Source organism: Corythoichthys intestinalis, chromosome 17 (assembly GCF_030265065.1).
Source record: "Corythoichthys intestinalis isolate RoL2023-P3 chromosome 17, ASM3026506v1, whole genome shotgun sequence".
In the NCBI taxonomy this organism is placed as follows: Eukaryota; Metazoa; Chordata; class Actinopteri; order Syngnathiformes; family Syngnathidae; genus Corythoichthys; species Corythoichthys intestinalis.
In genome coordinates this window covers 30361717-30383958 of record NC_080411.1, presented here as the reverse complement: position 1 = coordinate 30383958, position 22242 = coordinate 30361717, and the positions used below count along the sequence as shown (strand labels likewise).

The following is a 22242-nucleotide window of genomic DNA, read 5'->3' as shown; positions in this document are numbered from 1 at the left end:
TCTGTATCAGCAGCTTTAAACTACATTGAATTGATTTAATGTTGTGAATCAACTGTTATTGTTAAAATTGCTTCCGTTATTCCATAATTTCCCTTCTGTCTACTTTCGACATGTGAACGTTTTAAAACCCTTTCATCATTTAAAGATAGATTCAAGTCAAGATTTTGCCGATTGGAGTATTTTAGATAAAAAGTTAATTAGGTTCGCTACAACAGAGCCTTCTAAAGAAGTCTACTGCTCTAGGGGGGCAGCTGTTTACTAACGACGGCAAGTCTCATTTCGCATCTAATTCTCCAATACTTGTTCTAATGCTGCCGTCTGTCATTTTGCATCTAGTTGAACATATATGTAATATTTACCGTAGCCGTATGTTTGTAGCAACTAGCAACTGGGCGTTGTTTGTAGCGGCTGTCAGCCGCAGTTAGGTATTATTGTTTTTTTCTATCTAGCGGCATGAGACAAGATATACTCGCGGTCCGTTCCTCATTGCGTCGCGAAGACCGCGCTGACTGCGTTTTACTTCGGCTTTACCTGGTATAATTCAGTCATCGGCATTTTGATGCTTATGAATCGTTCTCGAATCTTCCACGGCCGAATCGCGAATAATCTAAGAATCGAAAATTTCGCACGCCTCTAATAGATGTTGTTGTGTGTCTATGTGTATCACAACCATAACAAAGAATTTCTTGATTTATCATTTTAGCTTAAATGTATGACTGCATGAAATGCTGTATACATTTCTGACGGTGGCTTTGAGCCTTTTTCATAACACCAATTCCAGTGCCCTCCATAATTATTGGCACCCCTGCCTGGTTAAGATGTGTTTTTTGGCTTCTAATATATTTTTTAATTCAAATAATGAGGGACCTCAATGGAAAAAAAGAAAAATCCAACCTTCAATAAAAGTGCATTTATTCAGTGGGGAAAAAATCCCACATAAAGAAATAATTATTTTACATCAAATAATGTGTGTCACAATTATTAGCACCCCTGGTGTGTTAATACTTTGTACAACCCCCTTTTGCCAACAAAACAAGGTCTGGGGACTGAGATGACCATGGGAGCAGCTTGATTTTGTGTCTGGTGAACCATTTCTGTGTAGGGTCATTGTCTTGCTGAAAGACCCAGTGACGACCCATCTTCAGCTTTCGGGCAGAGGGCAACAGATTTTCATTTAAAATGTCCTGGTATTTCAAAGCATTCATGATGCCATGCACCCTAACACGGTTCCCAGGGCCTTTGGAAGCGAAACAGCCCCACAGCATCACTGACCCACCCCCATACTTCACAGTGGGTATGAGGTGCTTTTCAGCATGCGCATCTCTCGTGGCACGGTCCTAGCCTGGGACCGTGTGCTTTGGTCAGATGAGACCAAGATTGAGCTTTTTGGCAACAAACACTCTTAAGTAGGTCTGGCGTTAAAAGCAAATGCATAACTGCATAACGAAGTAGGTTGCCAGCATTATTAGCGTTACTTAGCTTCCATTCCAACTAATGCACAAATGTTACATTCAAAATTTGTAAAGTATGCATTTAGGAAGACAACATATTTCCTTGTCGTAAATAATATTAATCTTCATTATAACTTTTGAAATTGAATGTTTTTTCATTGTAGATCCCGGTTGTCCATATAAACTCAATGGAGTTTCAGAGAGGGATACGCTCCTATCAGCAAACCCAGAGGAGGGTATGACGTCATGTGAATTACCCTCATTTAATACTACTGATAAACCGATAAGAGTATCGGCAGTGGGAGCGATCCGGCGCAAAATGGTAGTATCGACGAGTACCAACAAACAGGGCGCCAATACCATTTACCGGTCCTGTAACACTGAACGCAGCCTTTCTCCTCCTGACACTGACTACACTCTGTTTTGTGTGCTCACAGGTGATTACTTTGCATGCCAAGCAGCTATTGCTATAGACCTGCTCCAGAACAATGAGAGCGGGCTCTTAACCAATGCCGTGGCAGCTTTTTCATGTAGAGGAAAAACAAACTAGGAGTAGGAGAAGAAAATGTCGGCGGTTTCGGAATATTTCGGCGTCGAGTACAATGGCTGGGGATGGACCGCAGCATCAAACCCTGGGCAGTGGGACGAGAAGAGTGAAGCAGCAAGAGCGATGTCCAAAAAAAAATCACCAAAATGACATGTCTTTAACCTGCCAGTTGCCTTTGTTGAAAGAGTGGGAATCCTGCTTTTTATGGCTCACGCAGTACCTAAGTATAAGGTCCCATGTCAGATACATTAAGGAGACGACTATCCTGCACTAAAAAATAAAGTAATGAAATATGTTTTAGAAAAGCTGGAGAAGGCAGGGGCCATAAACTTTTCAACCGACGTCTGGAGCAGCTAAGTCTCCCAACTTTACCTCCTTAGCTTGACTTCTGACTGGGAAGCGTAGTACTTCATGCGAATGAATTCAAGGGATCACACACACTTGCCAAGCTATTGCTGCTCAATTGGAGCATCCCAAAGTCAAAGGTACTTTACTTTTATTGTCTTTTACTGAAAGAAATGCCGTAGTAAATTGAGACCAGTTTCAAAAGTGCTGTAGAAGCAACGTAAACTGAGCTAAGTGGCTAAGCTGTGTGTGTGTGTGCGCCGTTTGTATTTGTGGGTTTTTATAGATGGAGTTATATGGTATTATACATGTTTTAATTTCATATTTTGGCCTTTGAGAGCCAAAGGCTTATTCAACTATTGTCCCCCATACCAGGTATGCAATAAAAAGTTCCATTAGTCTTTTTCCTGTTTCGCAAAGGTAACCAACAGGCTGACAAAGCCATGATAGCAATAGTTTCACATCCAAGTATTAGTGATGCACGATAATGCATTTTTCAACCGATACCGATAACCGATAATTTCCTCCTCATTCCAACCGATAACCGATAATGTCAAGCCGATAATTCTATTAAAAGATTTATGTAAAATTTTAAAGTATACACAAAAGAAAATATTACTGTGCAAAAATATAATTTATTGCTCTTTTTTTCAACATAAAGTATGAACAAGTCGTCAATTCAAACATCTAAATAATGACAGATTGTCTGACATTGTGTAATGGTAAACCTTTGGCAACAATTACAGAGTAAATACCTAAGTTACACAAAAATGCGTTTAAAAGTAAGCCATTCCTAACATATATAACATTAATCTGCTGCAAAACACACCTCCTTAAAACTAGTCAGTTTTAAGTGTAAATCTATTGGCAATAAGTGAAATTATCTGCGATCGCTTCAAGTGTATTTCTCTCAGATTTCTTGGAAGAAAAATAGCTAGCAGAAAATAATCTTAACAGCCTTGTTTTAAGCAATACATTATTATACTTAATCCTAAAAAAAAAAAAAAACTTGAAGGAAAGATTTTGAATAATATTTGTGGCTACAGAATATTGATTTAAGAATTTGATTATCTACTGTGACTGTAATTGAGCAGACAAATAAGTTAAATAATTTGAAAAGTGATTGCTAATGTTATATGCTTTGTTGCACACTGTGAAAATGATTACCTCAAAAGAGCGAGATGTCATGTACCCATTCTGCAGCGCTTTGTTTACATTTGCGGCTTTCACGACATTTGCGTTACAGCAGCTAAACTGCTACACGGCAGTACTATTTGGACGGAGTTGGAGCTCGCATCCGCGTGCGTTTGTTTTGTGCCTGAGTTTTATTAAGCCGAAAATAAAGGCAGCGTTACAAAGTCATCTGACCGCTCGTCATTTCACATTCTGAATGCATTATTGACTGGCTGACTTCGTTTTCTCCATGTTTAAATGATCTTATAACCACTGTGCCGTCATGATAAGCTTGCTTACCGGACATCACTTTTTCATGAAGAATGGTGGTCGTATAAACTGCATTATTTCTTTTATCCAGGGCTTTGGTTCTCGGGTCATTAAGGTAACAAAAAAAAAAAACACGTGTCTCGTCTCGGCGGCAGCGGCAGCTACATTCGTACCGGATAATCCGCCTGCCCCGGCCGGTTCGCCGCGGCGTATTCGGGTCCTGGCTCTGCTCGCACGCCGTGGGGGAACGCTCGAGAAACCGGGGTGTTCGCCGGAGGTCCAGAGGCCGGGGAACCGGGCTCGGCCCGCCCCGCCTATGGCGAGGCGACGGCGGCCTGCCGGACTGGCCAGAGCGGCGGGCTCCGTCGTAAGACGGCTACTTGCCGACTATCGGTCTCCAGTAGTGCCAGTGTTTAGCCTTAGATGCGAATTTACCACCCGCCTTGGGCTGCATTCCCAAACAGCCCGACTCTGTATCGTCACAAGCCCTGTAGTTTAACTTAGTGTTTACAATAGCTTTAGCATTCCTGCTAGCAGCAGCCTCGTATTTGTTCCAAAATTCTTTATGATGCATTTTTAAATGGCTGCTGGGTTAGTGGTTTTGAATGAGGACGCGTTCTTTCTGCCTCGTGGAACTTATACGGTACATGTTTCGCAGATGGCGAGAGCGTCGTTTTTTTAGTAACAGCCGCCATAATATTCAACTACTTCTTGTCTTGTAACTCCGCCTCCTCAACCCCTCCTCCCTCAGGGGCTTCAGAGAGGGGAGGGGTTGAGGAGGCGGTGTGCTGAATTCTTTGGTTGCGCACATTTGGAGGCAAAATCAAGTATATAATTATCGGATTGCATTATCGGTTGAATTTTTTTATTATCTGGATTATCTGTGTGACGTCATAATTGCCATTATCGGCCGATAATTATCGGTGACCGATATTATCGTGTATCTTTACCAAGTATGTAGCTCTTTTGGGAAAAAAAAATAAAATTATACAGTATATATATAAATGGAGTGGTATAGGTATGGTATCTGCAGATACTGCACAGCCAGGTATCGGGGCCAAAAAATTGTATCAGTGCAACACTATTAAATACATCACTGAACTATGTACAAAGCCTGCCCTGAATAGTTCATGCTGCTGTAGCTACAAGGACAGTCCAACATCATACTAAAACCACAATTCTAATGAAGTCGGAACATGGCGTTAAGTAAAAATACATTGCGCTGCACTGAATACACAAAAAATACAAGATTTTTAATGTTCAAACTGATAAACCTGATTATATTTAGCAAATAATCATTAACTTAGAGGTTTATGTCTACAACACGTTCCAAACGAGCTGAGGCAGGGTCTTACCACCGTTACCTTTACTTTTTAATACCATTCAATAAACTTTTGGGAACTGTGGACACCAATTCTTGAGGTGGCTTGATGTGCAGCTTCAGCTGTTCAAACGTTCAGGGTTTCTGTTGTCGGATCTTACGCTTCATATTAATAAATGAACTGTATTTTCATGCCAAGAAACAGACTGTGGGGCGATTTTAGTTCTCATGTACATAATTGTTTCAGTGGACTATAAGGAATCAAATGAGTACATATGGTATGCATCCAAATTTAAAGCTGTAGCCAAACGCGTTTCATGAACTCACCTGATGCTATCTGGATCTTACAGCCAGATTCCAGCTGGATTCTTGAAATCTGCTCCCCTCCTTTTCCAATGACTGATGGGAAATAAGAAGGAAAAGATGTCAATAGTAATGATCACATGCAATACATTCACCGCAAATGTAACGAATTCAAAGACCACTTACTGAAGCCCACCATCTTATCAGGCACTTTGAAGTCTTCGGTCGTGAGAGCCCTGTGAGATGATGACATGCGCAATAAAGTCTGAGTGAAAATTAGCTTTAGAACAAAAAGATACTGTGCTCACCTTTGATGTACCATTGCACCAAGATGGTTGCCTACTGAGAAAAAGAACAAGACAATGTCTGTTAGCACGTCAGAAAGGACTCAGGAAAATACGTTGCACAGAAATCCAAACAAGCGCATAAATAAGAAACATTTCCATTGATAGGTAACTGATGCCACTGTGAATCGACAATGTCGTCAGTCACGCAGCGGGATGGAAATGGAGTGCAGCGAAGAGAACTTCAATCAAAAAGAAGTTTGGCAGCTAGGTCGCTCAGATTGAATGTTGACAGGTAGCACTGAGCACGGGTCCTGCAGGGGTCAGTGGAACATGTGCCATCATGGATGTGAACATTTACACTGTAGCAGTGTGGACGATTTTTATGCTGGTTTGCACTCTTCACACACTGGAAATGCATTGGACTTCACATTGGGCTAGCTATGAATATAAATACAAGGAGGGGGTGTTTGAATTCCAGACAAGGAGGCAACTGAAATGTGGAATGTAAATGCCTTGGAACGACCGAGCGTGGCAGGTATTTTACTTTGGCTAGAGTTACACTACACGCTTCGAGAATTCAGTTTTTTCCCCTTTTTGCTCCATGTGCCACAATGGGCTATTATTATCTCTGACCTGATGTAAGGGCTGTCTATTCCCTTTCTGAAATTGAAATATGTTGTGTTAGTCAAGGGACTGTGTTTACTGTACTTATGCAAAACAGAACAGGCCTCAAAGTATTTTGCCTGTTAGAAAATCAAATAAAATGAAAGAATTTCTCTCTTCAATACGAATGGACAATTAGACTACCTAGTTATCAATCAGGACAAGGGCTGAAGAGATTTGGGGCAAGCTATGAACTTCTTTTACACCCACTTTAAACATAGGGGCTTATCTTACAGTACAACTAATTTCTAAATTTATTTATAAAAGGCTGCATGCCTTTTGGTGTAAATATCCCATAATATAATGTGGATACCAGTGGGAGTGTGGCTTCTATAAAAACAAATGCAAATTTCTTGTAAAATGGGGTGTGTGTAGTAGTTGTAATTTATTAAAAACAAATGTCGCCATTGCAAATAAGCTTTTAAAGCTCCAAAATTATTAAAGTGTACCGCGTGTAGTCAGCTGAAAATATATGCATATGGTTCGCAGAGCAATACTGTACAGTTTGATACTAAATATCCGATACGACTAAAAAATCGTATTATTTGATACTAAAATTATACGTGATTAATAATTGTGATTACTGGTAGTCCACGGGTTATACGAACGAGTTCCATTCCTACGCTTTAAGTCGAAATGAACCCTTTAAGTACCTTTAAATACCCCCTAAATCTCTAAATAACTATCCATAAACATTATACGTCATTGTACTGTCCTCACCAAAACATTGTAGCTAAGTCCTAGCTAGACAGCGAGCTAAGCTCCAAAATGAGGATGTCAGACAGCCGTGTGGTTTGCTGACTTTATTCAGCTGCACATGACATCAACACTTGCATAATGAAACTAAAAAATTAAATCAAAACAGGTTCATCTTCAATAAATAGCAATTCAAATTTGCGTTTATAACTAGCTGCTGACACAGCAATAACAATGCACACAAATGATTAGCAGTTAGTGTCCGAACATTATCAAAAACAATCACATGAACTCGCCCCAAATATTTTACCACAACTGAAAACCCACAACAAATAGTCCAAAAGGTGTTGCCTCTGTGGATGCTTCACAAGCAACAAATGCCTGCGCAGGCTTGCAGCTGTAATCTTTTCCCTTTTTCTCTCCGCCGGCTGCGCGACTTCTTTGTGGGCGCAAAAGCGCTACTCCTCGTGTGTGTGTGCGGTCTTCTTTGTGTGCGCAAATTCGTTCTTCATGTGTACGTGCGCTCTTACTCGCGTGCGGAAGTACTACCTACCTTCGGCCTCGTAACGTAAAAATCACGTAAGTCGGGTACGTCGTAACCCACGGACTACCTGTATTGATTATAGAATAAGGCGATGTGATGGATGACTGTTTAGCATATCCGCCACACAGTTCTGAGATCAAGGGTTAAATCCCAGTCTCCGGCCTTCCTTTTTGGAGTTCGCACATTTTCCTCTTGACTGAGTGGCTTTTCTCCTGGTAGTGGGTTTGCTCCCACAACCCACAAACATGCATGGTAGTTTGATAGAATGCACCAGATTGTCCGTAGTTATGAGTCTATGGTGAATGGTTGTTTGTCTCATTGTGCCTTGCGATTGGCTGACCACCACCTCAGGGTGTATTGCCCATAGTTGGCTGGAATAGGCTCCAGCACCCCTGTGAGTCAAGTTCGAATAGGCGACACGGAAGATGAACGAAAGAATTATATATATTTTTTCAACTTCCAAAGATGTACATGCATACACGGCACAAAAGCTACAATTTGTAATTAGGGATAGCATTTAGCAATCTAAGATAAAGGCACTATAAACTTCATTTACATTCACACCACAGGGCGTGATGCCAGACTCAGATTTTTTTGTTCGTTCCAATTTTTGTGTAGCCTTTTTGTGTAGCCCCTCATATTGCAAAAACATGAGACTTGCAGCATAAAGGGCATGCATCTGTGACGTCCCCCGCATGCTCACCGCAATGCGTCGACACATGTCGTAGTGCTTACGGAAGTAAATATAGTCTTTCGGGAGGTTCACTTTGAGAGGTCATTTCACTTTGGCATCTTTGAGGCTTTCATGTTACCGTAACCAAAGGCAATTTCTACATCTTGGTCCAACATTGCTCATGTCTGTTTGCTGTGTCAAGGAGTAGTGACGTATTTCACTTATTAATGACGTATGTCTCGTATTCATTCTTATAAAAGTTCATATTGTAGAGCTGACGGACAGACATCTGATTCTTATCCACATACAAATGATCCCAGGCTGGATGTGAAATAAAACACTGGATTGTTCCTACAGTATGAAAAAAAGATGCGTGTCGCATATGGGCAAAGAAATCGCAATTGACTGCAGTGCGAACGTAGCCTTAGTGTGGCGAGGTCAAGATGTTCGTTTCAATAGCATTTGCGAAATTTACTAACGTAGAAATGACCAAAAAGAATGCTTACTTACTGAAATGAAGAAATCCAATAGCCCTTAGAAGGTCTTACTGTACGGTCAACTGAACAGCAAGCCTTATTTGCAAAGTTTACAACACTAATTCAAGTTGAGAACCGAGATTTGCATATGACAAGCTAGCACATGTACATAAGACGCGACTTACCTCCATTGTCCAGCGTGCGTTTCTGGCCCCCGAAACCATAGAGGGAGGGGTCAATGACGGGCGAGGAACTGTGTAGATTTGGCATCTGCTCTCCTCCCATCTTGGCAGCCATCTGGAGAAAATTCAGAACTTACAACTGACCTTACAAACACGCTAAATTTCAAAGGGGAAAAACAACTGTTTTTTTGGTTGTTGGGTGCTCATGACCATGGGGTTCATGCTAACAAACACCAAAAATAGTACAATTAGGCTACTTCAGACCTTCGACGGTCGCCAACGTACTAATACGTTTCCGTGAAACCCGATGTGGAAATTCCAAGTCACATGCTACCGACATACTGTATATTTGTAGCGTGCTCCAATTTATACAACCCTGACTTATCGTAATAATAAACGTGATTTTACAGAAAATGGTCGACATTTTGTTGATAAAGTACTCTACTTATATGGCACAAATTCTATATTCATACACCACTAGCGTAGAGAGCCGTGTGTTTGTTGCGTAACTCGTTTTACATCACCACCTGACTGAATAACGAAAGTGATCATCAGTTTGTGGATAGAAGGGCATGTTTTTTCATCGAGCTGAATAAATCGGCTCCATTCCATCTTTTATTTTTTCCAAAATTACTTACAGGTATCTGGCCGTCGAAGGTTTAGTGTGCATATGTGCACATGGTAGTAGTGGTTGGTTTAGTCCCGGCTGTTCCACATAAATTGCGCTGACTATCCAATAATGTCCCATTCTAATATAAAGGGCCTAAATTTGATGCCTTGATATTTTACCCATGGCTGTCAATAAATGACAATGTTTATCAAATTAAAGTTAAAAAATGTCTAAACCTGAACCAGACTATTAAACTATTAGATTATACTAATTTCTTCATAGGTATGAATTTCACAAATAGCTTTATTTTCCATCTATTTTGTTTTGCCAGAATGGACTTAAAGTGCGTACGACAGGAGAAAAAAAAAAAGTCTTAAATAGCATTATTATGTGAATTAGAATCACATTTTGAGACGATTCAACTATATACAACAATTTGGCAAAGTTCAGATAAAGAGAAATTTGTCTTTTAATCTGCTGGTTAGCCATGCCTACCATTATAGACCCTACTCACATGACGTCACAACCACGCCTCCGCACCATATTGTCCGTCTACTCGTCGTGTTGACGCATTACCGCTACGTAAATTCCTATTATGGCGTGTTTTTCTGCTCGTTAACATTAATCATCAAAATGGTGAAGGCGTGTGTGGCGGTTGGTTGCAATAACAGAGAAGATAGACGGAGAGACTTGAAGTTCCACCGTATTCCGAGAGACCCGCAGAGGAGAGCGAGATGGACTGCTGCAATTCAACGAGAAAACTGGGCTCCAAACAATTACCACAGATTATGTAGTAGTCATTTTATATCTGGTAAGATAAATTTAATATATATTTAGAGGGTTTTGGGCTGACAACCACAATTAAGATCATTGCGAGGCTAATCGCCGACAACATACAGTTTCAAATTCAAGATGCTGATTTCTTCCACCATCATTACATTTTGAATAATATTTAGCTGGTACCAAGTGAAAGAAGCTGGCCTCGTCTACGGATCATCAGTTAAACAGGTGTGTCCAAACCTTTTGCAAAGGGGGCCAGATTTGGTGTGGTAAAAATGCGGGGGGCTACCTTGGCTGATTTACATAGAACAATATATTTAAACAAATTTTAGCAAGCCCTTCTGTGTTTCACATTTGCTTTATTATATTTTTTAAATTCATAATTTCAACAGTCTCGTCTTTGTGGCGTTCTCTTTCGACACTCGGGCTCTTGCGAAATACTGCTGCTGTGAAATTAAACTAGCTTCAAGTTGCTATAATTTCTCACTGCGTATCTTCCCTGTAATGTTGTCGTACATGTCAGCGTGTCTTGTTCGGTAATATTATCGCGTCACATCGAACTCTGACAACAGCGACTGACTCTTTGCAAATGAGGCAGACACAGTTGTTGCGTGTTTTATTGAGGAAATAGTCCAATATCCACCTATCCTTGAAGCGTCGTCGGCCATCGCAGTCAACTTTTTTTTTTATTGATTGTCGCCATTTTAGAAAATTGGAAGTAAAGGGTCACACGGGGTAATGTTGCTTAGAGTGCTGCTCTTAAAGTTTTTCAAACTTTCGTGAGAATAGGCTGATTTTGTGTGGACAAGATAGTTGTAGATATCAGGGTAGCAGATGTCAGGCAGAGAGGGCGAAGACAGCGGGTCGAAAAATATCGATTTAGGCATCAAATATGGATCTGGCGAATGGATAGACTGAAGCTTTTCCACATAACATCTTTTATGCAACGCTTCCAATGAGTTTACAGCGTCTGAAAGCACCGGGGCTTCCATGAATTGCACTATAAATTGCACGACAAATTGAAACCATTGAGAACACGGATAAACAAAGACGGACAATATGGCGGCCGGATACAGCGACACGTCATTCTGTGACGTTGGTGAGTAGGGTCTATAGGTCTCCAGCGTCCCCAACAGGACGATGACGTCGGCAGGAGAATGGTTTCATTTGTTTTACTATTCACCCCTTTGAAGGGGAATTATTCAGAAAGAGGAAAATGCGACGTAGAGAGTCGCAAAAGGTCATTGTTTCAGTCTCTCTACAATATTTTTACAGGATATGCTTTTATTTGAAGTATTTTTTCCGCTATTGCTAAATAAATGGTGTGGTCATGAAAATAACAGTCTTGTGCTAAATGAAATATGAAATAATAAAAATGCATTTATTCAGTACGACATGGCAAATTAATCCATAATGGTCAAAACTGTCGACTTCACCTTTATTGTAGCACCCCCCGAACGATATTTTATGCCACCTTAATTAGTCAGGCTTTTGTCATTTCCCTGCCCTGGCTTCAGAGAATGTAAACAAACAAAGAGACATGACAGCTAGCCGACATGCTAACCCGGACGGAGTGACGTCTCAAAGTCTTATTTTCGCTTCTCGAAGTGAAAAATCACACAAAACTAGCCCTGATCAATTCACACGGCGGCGGGGTTGTCGATTGTCTTCGCCGATCTGCAACCCGCCCGGCGGCAAGCAAGTTAAAGCTCGTTCCCCTGCTACAGACAGGAGAGCTCGCCGGGGAAGCAGCTGGAGAGTACCCCCCGACAAACTAGTGCGAAAAGTCGCCGGTCGTCGGCCGAGTTGCAATTTCAGTGGACAGTAAGCCACAAAATGCAAGCTACCTCCATATTAAAACGTGCCATGATCCCAGTATTTGACATAATACAAAATACGATGTTTACTCACTTCATGCGAAGATTTGCGTCCTTTGGTTTAATGGGGACGGAATTTAATAAGCCCAGGCTTCTCCCGTCAGCCCTTGTCTTTTCTTCGGGTTAATTAATCTTATCACAATGCTATCTTGTAACTGTCAATAATACCAATGAAGATGACAATAAAAAACAACAACTTTCTCGAAAGTCCAATGGGCTTGTTTTGGCCAATATCCGTGGTGAACGGTAATCTTTTGAAACCCAAAAAGGCTCACACGCCTCTCCCTAGTGCAGGGACAATTTTCTGCAGCTGTTTGGCTGGCGTGTTGTGAAAAATAAATTAGTCCGCAAAATCAGCTGAATCAGTAGTCCATCTGCACGCTATAAAGCAATGCTGTATTGTGAGACGCTGACCCGGGTGACGTCACATTCGTCATAAACCCGAGACTGAAGCCGGAAGTCACTCATTTTCATGGCGCGGGATTCAAAAATTGAATATATAAAATGATCGCTTCCACACATCCAAGCGGTCCATTTCATTCAGGAGCATAAAACACTGCGCGAAATATAAAATAAACAGGGGTGCACATAAGTGGTCCGCATGCGCGCATGCGTACTGGACGTAGACAAACGCGCTGGCCCTCAACGGCTTCCATACGCTTTTGCGTACCGATGTCTGACCACTGTATTTGCGGCGGACACGAGAAAATAACTTCTCAAAATGTCGAAGAGGCAGGCCACACTGAGTAATTACTTCCGTGTTCCCCTACCCCCGTCAAAAGACAGACAGACGACAGAGATGTCACCGGAGCTACCGAAAAAAAGGACTTTTGCTGAAAAGTGGCTACAGGAGGTACCATGGCTAGAAGCAAATGATGCTCGCACGGAAATGCGGTACAAAATGTGCCGTGAGAATCCCAATGTCGCCGATATGAGCAGCGCATTTTATGTAGGGTCAAAGAATTACAGCCATCCAAACTTTGAAAAGCACGAAAAAAACAGCATGTGGCAATTAAGCAAACTATCGATGTCAAACAGGACCCCACTCGCCCTATGGACAAGTGGCGGAATAGGGCGGAATAAAGGTAATGAACAGCGACATGCACTGACAAACGTGTTTTTGCTCGCATTTTACAAAGCTAAACATGCACGTTCAATGAGGTCTTATGAGGAGGACATCCCACTTTTAAAAAGGCTTGGAGTTAATGTGGGAGCCGCATAATCAGGCATGAAAATGGGTCAGGGGTTAAAAAGGTGAGAAGGTGTGGAGGAAATATGTTCCGGAGTTCTGCCAAAATGTCCGCCGTCGGCAAAACGTCCTACATGTGGCGAATTTGACCATTTTAATTTTTCACATAAGGCTTAATATTCGAGTTAACGGGGGTTTAATTAGTTGAAGGAGTTGATTTCAACCACCATTGACTCGCGCTAGCTTAGCCACTCCGGAGCCCTGAAACTAACAAATAACTGTCAAACTGCACAGAATTTGTTCAAATCATTTCCAACGACTAATTAAACCCCGGCTAACTCAAAGATTAAGCCTAATGTAAAAAATTCTGAACTTCCCCTTTAAAATAAAGACCATTGAATATGGCCCTTAAAATGTTGTCTATAAAAGTTTTAGAGCAATAAAACAAACAACACAAATGAATAAAATGAACAGGAATCCTTCAAAGTATTTCATTATGGGTCCAAATTATTTTTCGAACAGATCATGTGACTATAGAACCTTAGAGACAGCCGTTTGCATTGCTTAGCCAAAACTACAGCTGAGGAGGCAAGATGGATACTTAGAATTTCTTTAAACCTAAGCTTTCAAAACCCTCACCAACAACTGAGCTTGAACCGAGGATTGAGCACGAGCAGTATCATAAAGTCCTGGCTGTCGTGTTACCTGTTGTGCTGTAATTCCAAGTGGTGCTTGAGTTGGATGCTTTTAGCGGTCGAGAGTCTTTTTGAGCCAGCGCAAAGATGCAGCGCACGGGGATATTTTTGTTATCTTTACTGGACAAAAATGTGAAGTAATGGCTGTGTTTCCAGTGTGCAAATGCAGCCGTTTGTAGTATATCTCCTGCCTACTGATTTAGAAAAATGAACGCGTTAGATTGTTCTTTACTGAAAGAAAGTAATCAGATTAGTTACGCATTACGATACCGCGTTATTGACAACACTGCTTTTATATTACCGTTAAATACACAAGCTTGACGCTACCTTAACGGGAGCTATTTTTTCACCGGACGCTCCGGCAGTGTTCAACGCAAGCTGCAACGAACGGCAGTAACTTTGTCATACCACAAAATATGAAAACGAAAACCATTACTCACTAAATTCAATATGCTGGCAAATGCATTCATCTAAAAACAATTGGGAGTGATACTTTACCTCCTCCAGCGAATGTGAATTTGTGCTTAGTACAAGATCATCTGTCGCAATTAGCGATCTTTGACGCTCTTTTTTTTTTTTTTTTCCCTCCCCGCATACAAACTTGTTTCTCTCTCAGCGGCTGTGATTAACCTCAATGAAGTTGCTGTCCTAGCTAAGCCTTGCCTATCATTCGTCTTTGTAAGTTTTTAGTAACTTTGTGTATTGAATTTGAAAGGAAAATGTGTGTTTTGTTTTTGACGAACTTTTTCATGAAGCTAAACTGTTGAAGCTACTCACATGTGGAAAAATACGAGTGTACAACGTTTTAAATGTATTCATTTGGTATATTTCAGTTACCACGATTTGAGAGATCATTAAATTGAAGAATTTACGCCTTGCGTTTGGAGTGCTTGTTTTTGGGTTTGCTAGAATAGCGTCACTGACACACGCAGCATCAAACAGGGGAAGGGGTAAGCGCTGCCGCGCCAAGCTAATTCTGGCTGCATTTTCGACACATGAAAAATAACGAATACGTACTACTGTATGACGGAAAATTTTAGTGGTTTTGTAACCGCGACGTTTTCATAGCATGGTAATCCGTGAAGGTAACTGGCACATGCCTACAAACGACCCCCCCCCCTTAAAATTTTTTCTCCTCGGATCTACACGATTCACGTAGGTCATCCTTTTTTACTGCAAAACGGCGAATTTCGCCGAAAGGTGAGAGATTTTCATGCCTGATAATGCCCTTTATTTTGAATTGGTGCTTTTTATTTCTTTACATTTCACTTCAAAGTAATGGCAATTTTGTTGTGCCAGTTGATGTTAGTCAAGCATTAATTGTTAATATAATTAATTAAAGTTAATTGGCTCTAAGTAAAGCTTGTCATAAATTTATCGCATCAGGCGGGTCGGCTCTCAAGCTCAATGAGGAGCAAGTCACATCTCCAGGTCCTCCTCTGAGAACCTGGGCAAAAAAATTATGTGCACCCCTGGAAATAAACATGCTTTTTGGTGTCATACGCACTTTAAGAAGCTGTTTGGTTTGCCAGACATGAACGAGCTGTGACTGGTGGCTCGAGCATTGTTTAACAACAGCTACTGAGCATTGTAGTACACAATGATGTTCGAGACGTCATACTAGGAGTGTGTCAATAACTCAACATGGCAATATATCGGAATACTATACACGGATACATGATTGATATACTGTGGCCAACAATCTATGATTTTAAAAGGTGTCACTGCTTAATAACTGATATACGGTATCTACCGATATATTATTTAGTCTGTAAACAGGTGACAGGTTGAGTCCGTGGAACTGACTAAAATACATTATAAAATTTAGAAATATATTCATTAGGCCTGCACAGTATATCATTTGAACCTCGCCATCTCACTGTGCGCATGCGCAATAGTCCTATCCAGGATGTGCAATTGATTGATTGCATTTTTTTTATGTAACCTTTTGTTTTTCTTCATAAAATCAGCATCCCTTGTATTGTGTTAGATACAACCCATATTTTGGTAATGAATTAAATAGAGCTGTCCCGACTAGTCGACATTGTCGACGTCATCGATGACGTAAATGCGTCGACGGGCAAAACATACCGTCCACGGGTATTGACGGGTTAGAAAAAAAAAAAACATGCGGATAAAGTTTAGAATGGCGGGCGCTCGCGATGCAAGCGGTTGTTACTAACACCCCCAAGGGGTCCGCTGTTATTTCAATGTGACCGGCATTGTCAGATTGAGCAAAGAGGAAGAAAGTGGGCGAGCAACAGAGAGTGAGCGAAAGAGAGGGAGTGAAATCGGTGAGTTTGGAAAGTGCACGACTGCGCGGGTAGCGCGGAGTTCAGTGGCTGCAACCCCTGCGTTTTTGTTTTGGACATTAAAAGTATCTATAAAGAGCCATCCGACGCCTCTTGGTGTTTTTATGCACGCCGCCGCCTTCCTGAGGAGGACATGGGCCGAACCGACGACAACGAGCCAAGTGAATCGCCGGTTCACTCCTCACTATGGCGAGGAGTTGAAAACACCGCCAATTACCAAAAAGGGCAGAATTGGTGACACGTGAAAGTGGCATAAAGCCAAAAAAGCGGACCAGAATAGCCAGAGCCTGGAATTATATCAAGGAAAATATGGAGTGTGCCACTGTGTGTACTCTTTGCTAAGTTGAGCTCGCATACCACGGTAGCACGTCGGCTATGAACGAACACTTGAAGCGCCGTCACCCAAGTATAATTTTCGAAGACAACAAGAAACAACAAGCTAGCAGATTGTAAGTCCATACAACTTTCTGACGATGTTTTTTTAAAATGGAAGTTACCTTTATGTGCGTCGTATCAACGTGCATTTTTATTTAATAAAATAATTAATGTATATATATAGTTATATAATTTTTTAAAAATTATTATTAAATTTATTACGATCATGGAAGCTCCCACTTGGGGAAAATATATACATACATCCTGTATATACATAATATGAAAATATATATGGAAACAGCACTGGCCTGCTTACTGTAATCCATGACTGCACTAATGTTAGTCACTTTATATTATAAAGTATCGTTGTGTATATACATATAGTAGTATACTATAAAATTAATACTGTATATTTTATTTTTGTTACTGTGAGTATGTGTGCCTCTCATTCAAAATAGTTGTGGTAATATTTCAGTGTGCCCTCTACTTTATCTATTTTCAGGTTAAAACAAACAAAAACTGAACAGCTTTTCCCCTCCCCAAAAAATGCAGAATGCACACCAGAAAAAGCATCTGAACTCACACAAAGTATTCTGAAAATTGTTGTCCGGGACATTTCAATTCATTTTAACATTTAGAACAATTTAGACAATGACATACCACAAGAATTGTTTTGACTCCTGTTAAAGAGGTGAAGTCTCAGTGTTTCGGTTTACATTTTTTACACTACTTAATGCCAGCATCATTTGACCTATTTGTTTGTGATTTATTATTGATTTATTATTATTATTTATTATATTGATTTATGTTATTTAGTTATCCATTAATAAAGAATGTAGGTGTTCCAAAATGTTTTTGTGAATTAATAAGCTTCAACAAAAATTTCATTATTAAAGTAGTTAAAAAAAAAATCATTAGATTAGTCGACTAATGGTAAAAATAGTCGGCTGACTAATCGGGAGGAAATTAGTCGTTTGGGACAGCCCTAGAATTAAATTTGATCTGTAAACTAACTTGGCCTGAAAATATGAAACTTTTGCAGTATATTGTTTTCGGGTCAAGATTGACCCGTTTTCAACTTTGGGTATGTCAAAAGTACCATCGCATACGAAAATTTGAAAACTGGTCAATTCTGACCCCAACACAATACGAGAGTTAAACAGCAAACTTCCTCCTTCACATATAAACCCCCTAAGCCTGGATTAAACTGTATCATATGAGTACTACGGATATCCTGATTGCATATTTTTGCACCCGAGCCAGAGTCTTGTGTCACCTGATTTTGAGAACCTGCCGATACAATCTGATACCGAAAAAGATATATATATTTTTTTGCATTGACGCTCACGCTAGCAAGAACAGCCTCTCACTTACACAATAAATGAGTGGCCACAGCACACTTTAGACCACATGTGTCAAACCGGTCCTCAAAGGGCTGCAGTGGGTGCAGGTTTTTGTTTAAGCCCATCAGGACCACAGCCTTTCACCAATCTGGTGTCTTACAATTGATTGCAGTCAGGTGCTGCTTGTTTTAGCAGAAGCAGAAACCTCATTGGTTGAACTGTCTGTGCTTGATTTGTTGGAGCAAAGACCAGGACCCACTGCGGCCCCTTGTGGAATCTGTTTGACACCCCTGCTTTAGACTGTGTACCAAGCTTAATGATGATTAACACATTTGTGCCTTTGATCGTAGAACTATCAAGGCGTCTCTTGCCAGATCAAAGCTACAAACCTGTCAATCACAGTCAACTAAGTACCAAACGCCAGCTGCACTGGTGACCAAGAAAAACATTTTGGTCGCACTGCTGAGCAGGAGGGAGGGTGAGAGGTAGAGGTGGGAATCTCGGGGCACTTAACGATTCCATTACGATTCAGAAGCTACGACTTCGATTATAAATAGATTATTTATGAACCCCCCCCCATCCCAGCTATTAGCTGCTTTTAATGTTTCGTACATTAGTTACAAAAATTGTACAAAAATCCTCTCAGGTCTATTTCAGTATCAAGTTAACAGTTCAAAACAGTAAATAAAATAGTCAAGTTCTCATTCCATAATGTACCTTCAGTCTACTTGCGACATGTGAAGTTTTAAAACTGTTTCATCATTTAAACAGATTCAAGACAAGATTTTGCCCATTTTGGAGTATTTTAGATAAAAAGTTAATTAGGTTCGCTTGGAAGGTTCGCTACAACAGCTTTCCAGAGAAGTCTATTGCTTTAAGATGGTGGCTGCTTACTAATGCCGGCGAGTCTGTCAAATTTGCATCTAGTTTTCTAAACATGTGCTGCTAACGGTGCCGAATTTGTCATTTCGCATCTAGTTCTTTATACATGAGATATTTACCGTAGCATTATGTGGGCGTAGTATGTAGCGGCTGTTGGCCGCAGTCAGGTGTTATCGTTTTTGTTTTTTTTTAATCTAGAGGCATGAGTTGAGCCAGAGCCATGAGTTCAGCATGACGTTTACTCTTGGTTCGTTCCTCATTGCGTCCCGAAGACCGCGCTGACTGTGTTTTAGTTCCGTTTTACTTGGCATATTTCAATAAATCGGAATTTGGATGTTTGTGAATCGTTCTCGAATCTTCCATGGCTGAATCGCAAATAATCTAAGAATCGGAAATTTCACATATCTCTAGTGAGCGGCTGTACGAACGAGCATGAAGCAGAAAAACATGAAAGCCGATCCTTTTCACCAGATTCCCATCCACTGAAAAATGGCACGACTGGCCTGATTTCCAATCACGTGATCAGATCGGGACATCTCTAATGAATACAATGTGCTCATAGTGAGTCAAATAGTTTTTTCCAAAACATAGCTATGCAAGTCATCTGGTGAAAATTGTTCTAGTTTTAATACCGCAATATACCACATTTCCCCCCAAAAGGCGCAAAATCAGTTTTTTTCCAATATCGTTCAGCCCTAATATACATCTCCCTATTGGCAGAATCGTACAGTGTAGATTTCCTGATGCATGTATGGATAATTGCTGTATTGCCATATTTCTGCACAACAGTCAAGTGAGCAGTCTTCCCCATGATTCTGAAGCCTACAAGGCAAGACTGAGAACAATTGAGATCCGAGGAAAACTTCTGAAGGCGATCTGAGTTAATAATCTCAGACAATTAGGTGCTAAATGTTCACCTTTGTCATGATTTTCAAATTTTGGGGAATACTAAATTCTTTTTTTTTTTTTTTTTTTTTAGTCTTTCCGCAATAATCATTAAAGGTTTGACATATTTGATTTGTGGTGTACTTATTTAACGTACAGGTTTCACTTTTTGCAACAAAACATAAATGGACCTTCACCTGGATATTGGAATTTTTTGGCACACTGTAGATGACTAGCAAACTAGGTCACTAACTTTGATCATACATGACAGTGGAAAATTTGCTGGCATGGGTACTATGGCATATCTACAATATATATAATAACGGTAGCAAAAGTGTGTGGGACTATAATAACTCGAGATTTTATGTGCGAAAAAAACAAGAGGCAATATTTACTTAAAAGTCTACTTAACTACGGCGGCCATGTCTTCTGTGAATATTAGCTGACGTCTTGCAATGCAAGGCGACAACGCAAACGCACGGTGCTTGACGCTATAGTATTTTACGCGCATTTGTCGTGGGAAAAGAACTGTGGAATGGGGTTTATTTGGGGCAGGTGACGTTACATGACACGGCCTAACTCTCCAACAGACACGACCAAACGCGAGAAGCTAGCCGAGCTTAGTTAGCATGCCGTGCTAGCTTACTCACTTGTGGTGTTTAGTACACCGAGCAAAGTACGACACGAGTCGGACAAATACGCGTCACGTTCGGCTAAAACTCCGCCGTGTCGAGGGATAGGCTGGTTCGAAGTGTGTAAAGTGATAGTGGTCACAGCTTTGGTTGTTTTCGGCGACTGACTTAAGTGGTGCAACTGCGGCTTTACAAGCGTAAACGCAAGCTAACTTTCTGACGGCGTGTCAGTACATTCCGGCTAAAGTTGAGCTCCAGTTTGGAGGCTGTCACACACCGGGGAAATCGGCCGGCTGGGGCAGGGAGCTAATATGCTAAGGCTAGCAGCCAACTTGCGGGGGGAACTTGACAACAGGTTGTCGACGTAACTTGGCCAAAAGTTGGGCTGACTAAACTTCCACATTTCCACGAGGCGTCGGCGTCTCGGGAAACCGAGTACTTCCCTCCACTCACGGGGGGACGCCGTCGACTCGTCCTGTCCGTCGCTGTTAGCAGCGTAGTCAGGTTGAGGCTGTACAACTCTTAATCTGTCGGCTCAGCTACGCTAACTCAGCTAGTGGCTGTTAGCGCTTGAGCTAACGGGCTAACTGGGTGCATGAGGAATGGTTTGTGGTTTACGGGGAAGGGGGGGGTGAGGTGAGGGTCCCACACACGCCAAACTGTTGCCTTCCACCCCGCGTGCGCTTCTTTTGCGGGGCTTCCTAACCGGAGCAGTTGTTTTACCTGTCGCACCCGGCGTATAGTGTCTGCGAAGTCATCTTTCGTTCCGGGCTGAGCCACCGAGGCCTGTCCCTGAACCAGCTCCGCCATCATCATCACTCGCCTCGGCAGCTGAGAGGCTCACTTGAGGAGGGGAAAGGGCGGGGGGAGAGGAGCACATGTGCCAAACCCAAGGCTCCGAGAGTAGCCACATCTCGCGTGATGATCCAAAATCACACAGGAAAAAGAAAAAACATTTTTCTTTTTTTTTGCATAAAAACATCTACATGGGTACAAATCAATTGAAAATTGTGTAGTATTAAAAAACAAACCAAAAAATAAAATAATTCAGAAATGTACATTTATCAATGTCTACAATTAAACGACAATGAATTAATAGCATACCGCACGCATGCTATTTTTAGACCGTGACGTCACCATCGTAACCCGGAAGTGGGTCAACATAAACACGCCCTCACATGCAACTCATGTTATTAGTACGGTATTTTTCAGACTGTAAGTCGCACCTGAGTATAAGTCGCACCAGCCATAAAATGCCCAACGAAGAGTTAAAAAAAACATATATAAGTCGCACCTGAGTATAAATCGCATTATGGGGGGAAATTTACTTGATAAAATCCAACACATAAAACAGATATGTCATCTTGAAAGGCAATTTAAAAAAAAAAGAGAGAGAACAACATGCTGAATAAGTGTACAGTATGATAATGTTACATGATGCATGAACAACGAAATGCAAACGTGGCCGGTATGTTAACGTTACATAGCTATTAAGAGTTATTCCGATAACTATAGCATAAAGAACATGCTAACAAGTTTATCAAACCATCAGTATCACTCCAAAATACCAAAATAACATGTGAAATACTATAATAATTGTGATTTATAGTCCAAAAAATACGGTACTTGTTTTCTGCTGGTAATTTTTCAAAAAAGAACATGCCGCGAACATTGCTGCAATGGAAGTTGTAAAAACGACTCAAGACATTACGACACATAAAGGATGTTTTC

The 22242-nt window shown here is 41.0% G+C and overlaps 1 protein-coding gene across 2 annotated transcripts in view; it reads right to left on the bottom strand.

Moving 5' to 3' along the window:
• fubp3 (far upstream element (FUSE) binding protein 3) overlaps positions 1–21392 on the bottom strand; it is a 56597-nt gene extending 35205 nt beyond the window's left edge. The window contains exons 1-5 of one of the 2 annotated variants that reach the window (XM_057818985.1): positions 21235–21392; positions 8935–9046; positions 5719–5752; positions 5597–5646; positions 5435–5506 (exon numbers count right to left, since the gene is read on the bottom strand). In XM_057818985.1, coding sequence (XP_057674968.1) covers positions 5435–5506; positions 5597–5646; positions 5719–5752; positions 8935–9046; positions 21235–21327 — 361 coding nt within the window. In that variant the 5' untranslated portion in view covers positions 21328–21392. The remainder of the gene's footprint in view (positions 1–5434; positions 5507–5596; positions 5647–5718; positions 5753–8934; positions 9047–21234) is intronic. The other variant, XM_057818986.1, reaches the window with a different exon arrangement.
• Between the last annotated feature and the right edge of the window lie 850 nt (positions 21393–22242).